General features: G+C 36.2%; 1 protein-coding gene across 3 annotated transcripts in view; it reads right to left on the reverse strand.

Moving 5' to 3' along the window:
- Positions 1 to 12430, reverse strand: part of PDE1A (phosphodiesterase 1A) — a 206274-nt gene that overhangs the window by 562 nt on the left and 193282 nt on the right. The window contains exons 14-15 of one of the 3 annotated variants that reach the window (XM_054723430.1): positions 9631 to 9738; positions 7507 to 7620 (exon numbers count right to left, since the gene is read on the reverse strand). In XM_054723430.1, coding sequence (XP_054579405.1) covers positions 7574 to 7620; positions 9631 to 9738 — 155 coding nt within the window. In that variant the 3' untranslated portion in view covers positions 7507 to 7573. Of the gene's footprint in view, positions 1 to 752; positions 870 to 7506; positions 7621 to 9630; positions 9739 to 12430 lie in introns of those variants that run through there. The other 2 variants (XM_054723429.1, XM_054723428.1) reach the window with 2 other exon arrangements.

Consider the following 12430-nt stretch of genomic DNA (forward strand, 5'->3'; position numbering starts at 1 on the left):
AATCATCTTAAAAACTAATCACATTCTAACTCTTTCATATCTTCAGCAACATTTGAGGAGCTATGATAACATCTCAAACTCTCAGCATTTCTTGCCCCCACCATCACCCCGACAGCAGGATGAATTATAAGACTTGAGCTTAGGTTCTTACTTATTTAAGGAGACATGAAGGCATCTCCACTATAAATACACATCCCTCCCTTCTAACTACCTGCACCTCCTTTGAAGTCCCAACACAGTGGTTCTCAACTTTAGTGTGCAGAAATATCAATAGGTGGGTTTATTAAAAATTCAGACTTCTAAGGCATCACTCCCAGACCTAACAATTTGGTAGATTGAAGGCAAGCCCTAGAAGCTGAATTTTTAAGAGAACCATTGATTTTGGCTGATGTTTCCATGGATTTTAGCTGATGTTTCCTTCATAATATGTCCTTGCTTTGTTATTACCACTTGTTGTAAACATTTACATTTTCTACATGAAGTAGAAAAAGAAATCAGGATTATACCTCCTGATTGACTATAGCCTATTATTTTTGAAGGGCTAAAATGTCTCAGTAAGTATAATTTATATTGAAAAGCAAATTAAGAACTCTTTGAAAAGGTAAATATTTAAGATATTGCCTCAGAAGATAGAAAACAGAAATTTTTCTAAAAAGAATCCAGGAGGCCATTTAAATAAAATAACTTTGTCTCTAGTGACATTCTACAAACCATTTCAGAAATTAGGTTTCTTATCTAAAAATAATACTTACCTCTCCTGTTTAAAATGACAGAAGCCATTATTGTATCTCAAACCTATGAATGTGTATCAGCACGTTTTTCTTCAGCATTTACTTGACCTTCTGAGTTCTTATGAAGATCAGGTTCACCTAGAAAACAAGCAAACAAAATCAAAATAGGCCTGTGAAAAAAATGAGTAAGGTTGGGAAACTGAAGCAATTCGTAAAATGTTGAAGAATATTATACAATGGATTTTGTGGCACATTTCTCCAAAGATAGCAAAGATTTTCTTTTCAGCCTGTGGGATTTACAGAGTATAACAAGTCATCTTCTGGCCATTACACAACTTTGTGAAGTTGCAATTTAACAGAAGTGAAACAGATGAGACATATTTAAACATCTATTAAATCAAATGTAAAAAATACGTATGTTTTTCTTGAATATTTTTAATTGAAACAAATTCTTTTAAACACATCCTCTAATGATCAGTGTCTTTTAGCACACATTGCTTAGTTGTTATGAATTTAAAACAAATGAGCCTCAGAGAATAGTAGTGTTTAAGATAAGACAACCTGCCAAAACAAACTAATGAAATTTATAATCTTAGAATCACTTGGCTTCCATATAAACCTTCAAGAAGAAGAAAAACATTTGCATGAAAACTGTTCCAACATTTCAAGAAAGGTTGCAAAGAATCTATCAAAAACAGAAATATGAAGCAAAATATACAGTTAAAAGAGCTTACAATATAAGAAAGTAAACAAAAATCACAGAAATTAATTTTTGAATCAATTACTCAAACTATCTGGATATTTCAGGAAATAGTCGTACATAAGCAACTGCTCTTTCTGTCTGACATTTGATTGAAAAATATATTAACAGTTAAACTTTGCACCAATTAACTTTGAGAGAATTCCTTCAACATATATTGTAAGACTGCATTATTTCAATTGCAACAGATTTTCTATTGAAGTTATAAAATTAGTAAACATATAAACTCATGAGGTGTTATCACAAAGCAAATTTATTTTGTCTCCTACTTTAAAAATATATTCAATGGGGACAACTTATCTTTTGTACCAGGATAAAAATTTCAGGTAGTATCAAGATTTTTCAGGTTATTCTTAGATAATAAAAAATCGTGTGATCACATTAAGTTGCCAAAGTCTGAACTCAGACATTAGAAGATCTGATCACATAAATACACATCAATCTTGAAACAAAGACAAACTTTCTTTCCAACATTGGGTTTGTTGGAGAGCCCAGAAATGGTGTGTGGGGGTGTGTATGGTTGATGTTTCTTTTACCCTTCCCCAAATGGCTACGGTGCCTCCCGAGCAGGAGAAAGGAGAGAAGAGGGCTGAGAGGGGCAGCAAAGTTTCTCCACTGTCAGGCATTTAGATCTCATTCTTCTGTGAGCACATCCAGGGGCTCTTCAGGGACTTCTTGCCGAGGACAATGGCTAGAGACTTTTACCACCTTGGTATGGGCACCTAGAACAATGGTTCCTTTTCAATGTCCACAGCCTCTGGGAAATTTGTTCCTACCTTTCCAGCTTCTGTCTGCTGAGGTACTATCACCTTCCAAATATGGGAGGGACATATTTGGTTCAGATGAAACACTTGTGAGGCAAGTGTTTCCATTAGATACTTGAGGAAAGGCTAGAGTCTACTTTGGCTCATCTGTGATCATCTAACTCTTTATATTTCTCATGTAAGAATTGGACTCCATTCCCCAAATCTCCTTGACTTCTAGCTCCCCTATGGTTCTGGTAAAGCTCTCTTCTCTTGATTTGAGATGAAGAGAGAAGCATGTCTACATCTTTCCCGATACCAGAGAGCCCATTGAAGAAACCTGCCTCACAGATCCTTATCCAACTCTCAGCCTGACCCTTTCACTGTTTTAGTTGGGTGAGGCTATAAGCATCCTACAATTAGCTTCTGAAACTACTTTGAAATTTTTGTTCCTCAAGTCAGTTTGTTTCTGACATTTATTATATCAGAGTCTTGGCTTAACCTTCTGCTTTATTATCCTGTTCCTTATGACTAGGTTAGAAAAAGAAAACGCCACAAAATAAACTAGAAAGAACAGAACAGAGCGGGAAGGATACACAGAAAGGATACACAGAAAGGAATATAAGTAATTAATTCTCTGATTCTAAAATATTTTCAGAGACGTTTTACAATGGGCAAAGGACACTGAGGTCCACGTACCACCAAATGCTCTTATATCCAGTGGATAATGAGCTTTACCAGTAATAAAAGAGTGGACAAGGAACAAAATCATCAAATGCTTACAATGCAGTAATTACAAAAAATAAATTACCAAAATGATACACAGATTACATCCAAGAGTAATTCTATACATGTAATTAGAACATCAGCAAGTAAAAACTATGAGCAACTCAAGACAAGAATTTTGCAACACTGAAAACAAAGTGTTTTCCTTAAAAAACTTTAAAATTCCAGATGTTTTCAGGAGCACATACACAACATTGCCAAGTAATTGCATGGCAGCCAGATAGCTTAGGAAAATACTATCATCCTCAGTAAATCATAATCACATTACTTTTACTTAATAACTCTTGAGTTGTAGAATCCTTTTCAATTAACTTGGATAATACTATGTGGAAGTAACCCTTAGACTTTCATAAAAAAGAGATTCATATAATTTTGACCTAACATTCTGCCAGAGAAGAAGAAATTATTTGCATTATTTAATCCCCTAAAGATCATTTTGGCTCAAGAGTTATCCCTGTAAAATGCCTTGAGAAACATCCATATAGCCCAAGGTTTCAAACATTTTTAATCATGGGCACCTCTTTTAGTTTGGTGAAACTATGGCTTTCTCAAAATAAAATGTATAAATAAATAAAAGGAATACAAAGGATTCCACTGACATTAAAAAATATTATGGCATATTAAAAGTATCCTAGTGGTGTGAATATAATAATATATGTGCTTCCTTGTTAATGCATTGAATCACAAGGAAATAAGTAAGTTGCCATGAACCAAGTTTGCTGGATTAACTAAAATCTCTTTTCTTGAGAGCATTTTCTGCCCTGGCTGGGTAGCTCAGTTGGTTAAAGTGTCATCCCCATATGCCAAGGTTGTAGGTTCCATCATTGGTCAGGGCACAAGTAAGAGCTCAGTCAGTGTTACGTAGAGGAGAATTGACTCTAAACTATGGAAATCTGATTGTAACAGTGAGTCCGTATAAATTAAATGGTATTACCCACTATGTTGTAATTATTTTTCTTTATTAGCCAAAAGATCTAAAAAAACAAAAACAAATGATAAATGGCTAATGAGAAAACTAAGTATAAGGATATTCCCCCCAAATCCTCCTCTTGCTCAACATCTGTTCTTGCTGTTTTCTGACACTCCAAACCTAGTTCCTTGTTCTAATTTTACTTTGCGATATGAGTAAATATGGCAAGAGTTTATAGGAGATTTTTAGCCTCTGAAAAAAATCTGCAGGTATTTGTTTTGCACATAGTAGGCCTCTGTAAATAGTGTTGGAATAATCTCATTACTCGTTCTCAACTTTTTGTCAGGCTCCATAGTTTTAACTGTACACACACTCCAACCAAATATTTCATAAGACACAGTGGCTGGGTGGAGAGATGGTCCGGACCTCAAAGGGGAATGTCAGAGTCTCTATCAGGCATGTGGAATGGGAAACCCTGAATCTCCACTCCCACTTCTATTTTAACCCTGATTTTTGGTAGGTTTCTCTTGAAAGCCTTTTTTTTTTTTTTTTTTTTTTTTTTTTACCATTTTGAGAAGGCAAGGCAGAATATAAGTACTCACACTGTAATATGAATAAGATATCTATGCTTATATAAAGAAGCGATAGTCTTCTTAGATAAGGCATTTTAATTAAAATCCTTGGTAGAATTTTAATGAGTAGAGTGGAGGAGGGAATCCCAAGAATCCAAGAATTGCATTCCCTGAGGAGGAAAGAACAGGATAAAGATAGAAAGTCCACTGACCTTCCTAGGAGTAGAAGGCAAACATTTCAGGGAAGAGCTGTATGACCCAAGACAGAAATGTAAGGAACATCATTACCAAGGGACACGCTGTTGCTTCCTGGTACAGCTTGCCTCGGTGGCACTGGTCAGATTCTAATCTGTGCTTGACCGTGAGCTGATGAAATTTCCTGCTCTCCCACTCTGGGTCTTGCTGCATTCATTTAAATGCACAGAAGTGTTCTATTTTGACCTATATTTGTGAACTGCAGATAAACTATGTTGAACTCTAAAAAAAATAAAGTAATGCATTGGCTGCCCTCCACTTGCACCCAAACCTGCCTGACGCTCAGGCATGTGCCCTCATGGGGAATTGAACCTGGCAACCTTTCAGTGCACAGGATAATCCTATAACTATCTGAGCCACTCTCCCCATCGCCTTCCCTCTGGCAATCACCATACTGTTGTCTGTGGCCATGAGTTTCTTTCTTTGCTTAATCCCTTCACCCTTCTTACCCAGCCCCCAACCCTCTCTCCCTCTGACAGCTGTCAGTCTATTATCTGTATCTATGAGTCTGTTTCTATTTTGTTTGTTAGTTTATTGTGTTCATTAGATTCCACATACAGTGAAATCATATAGTACTTGTCTTTCTCTTACTGGCTTATTTCACTTAGCATAATACTCTCCAGGTCCATCCATGCTGTCACAAAGGGTAAGATTTCCTCCATGTTTATGGTTGAGTAGTATTCCATTGTGTAAATGTCCTACAGCTTTTTTTTTTTTTAATCTGCTCATCAACTGATGGGCACTTGGGCGGTTTCCGAATCTTGTCTATTGCTATAAACACAGGGTTGCATATATTACTTCAAATTATTCAAATTAAAAGAAAAAGTAAGCTATAATCTTTTCTTCCTTCAAAATGGTGACAAATAATAAATGTTAATCTAGTAATATTGTTTTAAGTAACATTAATTGAATAATCATATTATTTTAATTTCTCTTCTGAAAGAACTACAAAGGCTATTTGCTTTGTTGATGAGCTGATATTGTGAACTATTAACTAGTCTGGTTTTATTCTCACTGTTTGTTACCATAGCCACACTCATTTGAACAAGTAGACATAGGTGTCATTACGGAAGTACCCAGAAACAAAAGGATACAGTCTTAATTATCATATTCAAAAGCCATGTCTGTGTATGGAACAAAGTTTCTTGGAAAATACTTAGTCAAATTCTATCTTCTCACCCACACCTCCAGAAGATATCTAGGTATCTGATTCACTGGATATGGGCTGAAGTTTTCTCCAAGAGAAGCAATTAGGATAAGGGGATAATTCAGGTTGGTGGTGAGAGAGGTTTAATTTCTTATTGTTCTAGTGACAATATTTTTTTCTAACCTATGGAACCCAAAGGAAGACAGAAAAGTTGGCTGATAAAAGAGGGCTAGATACTTATAGCCTCTGACACAGGACCCTGGCTTTGCTAGTCCTATCACATTTTGAGTGAAAAGTGTGAAAGGTTTTGGAAATAACTCAGGGATCCAGAAGTAGAAGAGACCTTTGTCATGTCCCCTTATCTGAAATTCTGAGAGGTGGCAGAATTTTAAAATTCCAACTCATTTTATGAAGTGAGTATAACCTTAATACCAAAACAAGACAAGGTCAGTATGAGAAAGTGAAATGACAGGTTAATCTCACTCATAAATATAGATTTTTTTTAAAGTCAGCAAAAACAATTTTTAAAAGTTAATACACCATGATTCAGATGGGTTTACCCAAAGATTACAAGATGATTCAACATCAAAAAATATATTAATATAATTCACTACATGAGCCAATTGAAAAAAAATCATGTTCATTATTTTTAAAGCTACAGAAAAGATAATACATTTTTCTTAACAAATTACTTATTGATGGGAATATAATTAACCTCATAAAGAGATCAAAGAAATTAAGAAATATCACTGTTAATGCTGAAACATTAAACACCTCTTTAAATTCAGAGACAAGCTGAATGTCAAAACTACTACCATTTCAGAATGTTCTGGATAAGCTTGCTAGTGAAGTGAACTCAAGGAAAACAATCATAAAAGATATACATTTGGGAAAGAAGAAACTGCCATTATTTACAGAAAACGAGTATTCAAAAGCAAATGTATTTCTATACACCTGCAAGAAATAGCCATTTACAAAAGCAACAAAAAATATAAAATACTGATGGGAATTCCAATAAAGTATATCCATAATTTAAATATTAAGTGATTACATAATATAGTTCAGGGTGGGGCAAAAGTAGGTTTACAGTTTTTCATATGAAAAATAATATAATAACTAATAGATAATAATACAAGAATAAACTGTGTTTCATGTACTCACACTCATAAACCTACTTTTGCCCCATGCAGTATATGTTTACTATAATACCTAACAACTAATAACACTAATAAAAATTTTCAATCATTATTTTTATTATTATTGAGGAAAAAATAAACTTTTGGAGCAACATGAAAAAAAACTTATTAATGATGAGCTATGTATGAATAGGAAGACAATCTCATAAAGATGACAATATTCCCCCAAATTAATATAAAAGTAAGCCTACTCAAAAATGGTAATTTTTTTTTTCCTTTTAGGTGGCACATATGAGCTACTTAAGCCAAAACCAGGTCTCAAAAAGTTCAAATGGATGATATCATACTGAACATATTCTATGACTTAAAGCAATTATGTAGGAAATAAGTTACAAAAAGAAACTAGAAAGCACTTGTGTGTTCAAAAATTTTAATACATATTCTCAAATGTCAAGCTTGCCTTCAGCTAGCTCTAGGTTTCCTGCTGGTTCTAAACAGCTGTGATTCGTGCACAATGCAAATCCGGTAGCATCTCAGTTCCCACGTTGCCTCCTTTTCTCACATCTTCTCTTCTTTGAGCCTAGTATTTTGGGATTTGAATCAATATCAAATAAATCAGAAAAGTACCCAGCACAGTGAGAAACATATTGCATTCCATTCTAGGCTGAGCCCCCAGATTCCATTCTGGGACATAACTAGTGTTTCTCAAGAACACATTCTCCTTGAGAAGTTGGGATAGAAAGCAGACCTGGGGTTGGTGGGTAGCTTTTGCCCCTGTCAAGGTGAATTTGGTGGGCCTGATTCAATTTGGAATTCTTGCGTCTAAAGGTGAACCAAGTTCTCAGGTGGCTTACAAAAGTTAACGCATTTGCTGTGAGAAAGAAGAGCTATTTGTGTTTGCCATTCAGGGGCTGCTCTAAATATACATGCCTCTTTCACAGTTCATTAGCATGCACTTACTCCATCACAGCCTCAGAAAAAGGTTCCTCATGACATATGAGGATGGGACCACCAATGAAAACGAGCTACATTTACATGGCACTTTAAAATGCATACTTTTCTGTATGTGATTTCCTTGGTTGTTAATTAGGCATCTATCACCCATTCGCCACCAGTTTAGGCAAATGTGCTTTTTCTTTTTTTCTTACTTCCTTAGGTGCCTTGCTCTCAAAGCTGCATCATAGGTCTTCACGGCTCTGCAGTGTAACTGGAGACCGGGCCAGGATTTATGGGAATGTCTGCTCCTTCATTAGGGTAGGTAACTGTGTTCCCAATAGTCACAATTTTTGAGGCTATGATTTGCCTGAGATTTCATAGGTAGAAATAGAAGAGTGACTTTTCTCACTATCTCCCTCCAACTGTCTCACTAGAAAGAGGCACACACACACATCTTCCTAAAATGTCCTGTCTGGTCTTAAATCACAGGAAAATGTTCAGATTGGCAAAGACTTAAGATACTGAGGGATGCTGAGTAGGTTATGAAAGCATTTTCCTCACTCTATAAGATTTAACTAAAAAAGTAACACATTCTGGATGGAGAAAAGCGTGTTTGAGTTTTTGAAAAGGCCCCATGTCAAAAAGGAGTGGGTTTCCATACAACATTCTTAGATGGATGTTTCCAGATCCTTAATAGAAGGCTTGGTGAATGAAATTACTGTATAAAAAAAGTGTTGTTGTTTTTTTTTTTTTTTGTTAAAACTGATGACCCAGGAGCTATATTCTTTGGAGCCCAAGCAGTCACACTTTCCACGGCTCTAGGATTGTGCGATATTTTTGAGATATCCTAAAATATAGTTTCAAGGCTAATATGATAATGGCCAACTATTCAGGATTCTGTTCAGAGCCTCAAAATTGAATTAATATTCCAAAGCTCTAAGCATCTCATGACCTGCTTATTCTCATCTCATGCAATTATCATGAACTTTCATCTTCAGTGTATTTAAGCAAATACATACATATATTTGTATGTAGCAAATTACACAAATGGATTATATGTACATATATAAAGCATATATGGTAGGTAAAACCATATCATAAAATAAATATTTGTGTGTTTGGCACCTAACAAAGAAATACAATATTACTAATTCCTAAATAAATCTCTCAATCTTCTTCCTAGATTCTGAATGTTTCCTCCATCATTCTTTTATCATGTTCTTAAACCTATTATTTACCTTGTAAATTTTAAAAAATGTTCTATAAGTAGTATCTTTCTATATTTTAGCAGCTTCTATATTTTTAGCAGCTCATGTCTTCTGAGCAGCTCATTTTTAGTATCTTTCTATTTTTTAGCAGCTCATGTCTTCTGATGCATGTGAGCAAAAGTTTCTCTAGGGTAAAAATATAAAAGTGAAATTATTGGGAAATATGGCATGTGCATCTTCAGCTTTGCTAGAGATGCCAACCTGTTCTACAAAATAATTATATAAATTTACATATACTCAATTAATGTGTAAGAAAACCAAGTCCTGACATCCTTTTTGACTCTTTAATTTCATATTCCACATCTAATCTGCTAACAAATCCTATCAGTTCTGCTTTCAAAATCTATCCAGAATTCAATATCTTTAAATGTATTTTATATACATACTAGAGGCCCGATGCACGAATTTCCTGCAAGAGTAGGCCTTCCTTCCCCCAGCTGCTGGCACTGGCTTCCCTCTGGCACCTGGGACCCGGGCTTCCCTTGCAGCCCCAGCTTCGTCCGGAAGGACATCCAGTCTAATTAGCATATTATGCTTTTATTATTATAGGTATAGTTTTTAATTGATTTCGGAGAGGAAGGAGAGGGAGAGAGAGAAAAATCAGTGATAAGGGAGATTTATCAATTGGCTGCCTTCTGCATGCCCACTACTGAGGATCAAGCCCGCAACCCAGGTACGTGTCCTGATCAGGAATCAAACCTCGACCTCCTGGTTCATAGCTGGATGCTCCTGAGCCATGCAGGCCTGGCAGATTCCAATCTCTTTCTCCCATCTCTTCCTACTCATGCATACTGGCTTAAGCTGCCATCTCTATGTATCCAGAGTTGACACACTTTGCCCTCCCCACTGCCACCTGATCTAAGCCCCTTCTTTCTCTTGGGTTATGAGCAAACATCCTCCTTTCTGGCCTCCTTGTTTTCATTCTGCCTCCCAAAGAGAAGAATATTTTCCATTCTGTAGCCGGAGCGATCCTTTTAAAACTTCAATTCAGACCACTTTATTTTTCTTCTTCAAAATTCTACAGATTTGGCTACCTATCTCTCTTTGGCCAAAACCAGTGATGTGCCATGTTACCCGTTTACCACACTGCCTGCGTTACTGCCATGGGTTCAGCTTCATTTGCCTCCTGTTATTCCTTCAACTTCATTTGCCTCCTGTTACTTTTTCAGGCCAGGCAAGCTTGACCTCCCAGATGTTTTGCTGGTTATTTGCTCTGTCTGAAAATGTATTTCCCATCCTTTACCCAGATCTCCCCAGAGTTCTTTCTAACTTCCTTCATGTATTTACTTAAATTATCCCTTTCTCAGTGAAGTCTTGCCTGGCCTCCTTATTAAAAATTTCAATCCTGCTCCTAACTTCCACTCCCTCTTTCATGAGGATAGGAATTATTGTCTCTTTTGTTTCCTAGCATATCCCTAATTCCTAAAATACTAACAGAAGGACAGTAAATAACTACAGAAAGCATGTCAAACTCGCAGCCCACAGGCCGCATATGGCCCACAACGAATGGTTTTGCGGCCCAGCCAACATAACAGTATGTAAGAAATGTTTTAATAAAAATTTCGTAACTTAATTTTTACATTATCCTGTTATACGTAATTATTAAAAATGAACTACAATGTTCACTAATGACTGATTACTATAATCGTGTTGCATCCATTTCCCTTAGCACAGGCGCACCATTTCTCTCCACTAATACTAGCAGCAAATATTTTAGCAGCCGATTGCCACATCATTAGTCTTGGACTGACTTGTTTAGTGTGCCCAACAGGAAATATTTTGCTTTTGGAGAACAAGAAAAATAGGTGTATTTGCGTTACGCTTATTAATTTGTGCATTTATTCAGTGTCTGGTATGTTAATGTTCAAGAAAAAATATTAATTTTTATGAAAATGTTCTATTATTTTATGTTAACGATTACTCACTTATTTCAGCCCTTTTTATTCAGCATGTCTCTATTGAAATAAACCTGTGTTTCTATGAAAATTGAAGCTTTTGTTTTTTTTTGCGGCCCACATAAACTTAAACCTTGTTTATTTGGCCCATGTAAGCCTTTGAGTTTGACATGCTTGAACTACAGTAAGAACAGCAACTCATGTGGTGCTACTATTCTAGGTACTTCTAAGCAGATTACATAAATCAACTCATTTAATTCTCTCAGAAACCAATGTGGAGAAAGAGGACTTCCTGTTCCAGTGATGTAGAGAGTTCGAGTGTTTCCTCTTCATAGAAAACAAGTATAAAATTGGAAAATATTAACTATTCCATCAACTGGAAATCAACCAAGGCAACACAACAATTTGCGAAGCATTTACTCATGAAAAATTGCTGGAGATTCAAGTAAGAACAGCAGGAAGCTATGACCTTCTGGCCTGGAGCTCCCTATGCCCAAGCTCCCTTCTGCCAACACTCCCTCCCCGACCCCCCACCTGCCCTGCTTGGAAATGGCTGCAGCAACCAGCTTTGCTGCCCGAGGGGGTAGACTCAATTTGGAATGGGAGGAGAGCGCAATAATCCCTGGTTTCTTCAACAGGAAATGAGGGATTTTGCTTTGAAGGAAATGGGGAAAACTCACAGGTTTTCAAGCCTGAGGTTGTGGTCCAAGTTTGGGATAAGGGGTAGACCAGCAGGGTTTAACAGAAAGATCCTAGCAATTAGAGGCCATAGAAGGGCTGAGACAGCCCTCCACGCATCGCTGGCTGGCTGAGAAACTGCTCAGACATGGAAGATGCTTTGAAAGAGTCTTCCCGCACTAGCTTGGTTTTGCAAAACATCTTTAAAAAGCAGTCATTCTTTTATTCTTGAGTTTCAAGGGCGAATTTTAAATTTTTGTTAAATATAAGTATTTTCTAACTTTTTTTTGAAATATCAAAGACAAAGTTTTCTATGGTGTTTGTGTTATTTGGTGGAAAAGTAGTTACTTGATTAGCCTTACTATTATCTACTGTTGCTTATGCATTTAAAATTTTCTAACTAATCAGACTTCCATAGATGGGGAAATGTGAGTTACAGACTAAGATAAAGTCATTAGATCAATATTTCTTTTATTTTTTAATAGCAGAGGTGGAGAAATATATGGCATCACCCAGGATTAATTAACTATTTAATTAAGCGAATATTTGCTGAGCAGTTATTCTATGCCTAGCGCTATACTAGTCGCTGAAGATACACTGGAAAACACAGTAG

Source organism: Eptesicus fuscus, chromosome 11 (genome assembly GCF_027574615.1).
Source record: "Eptesicus fuscus isolate TK198812 chromosome 11, DD_ASM_mEF_20220401, whole genome shotgun sequence".
NCBI classification, from domain to species: Eukaryota; Metazoa; Chordata; class Mammalia; order Chiroptera; family Vespertilionidae; genus Eptesicus; species Eptesicus fuscus.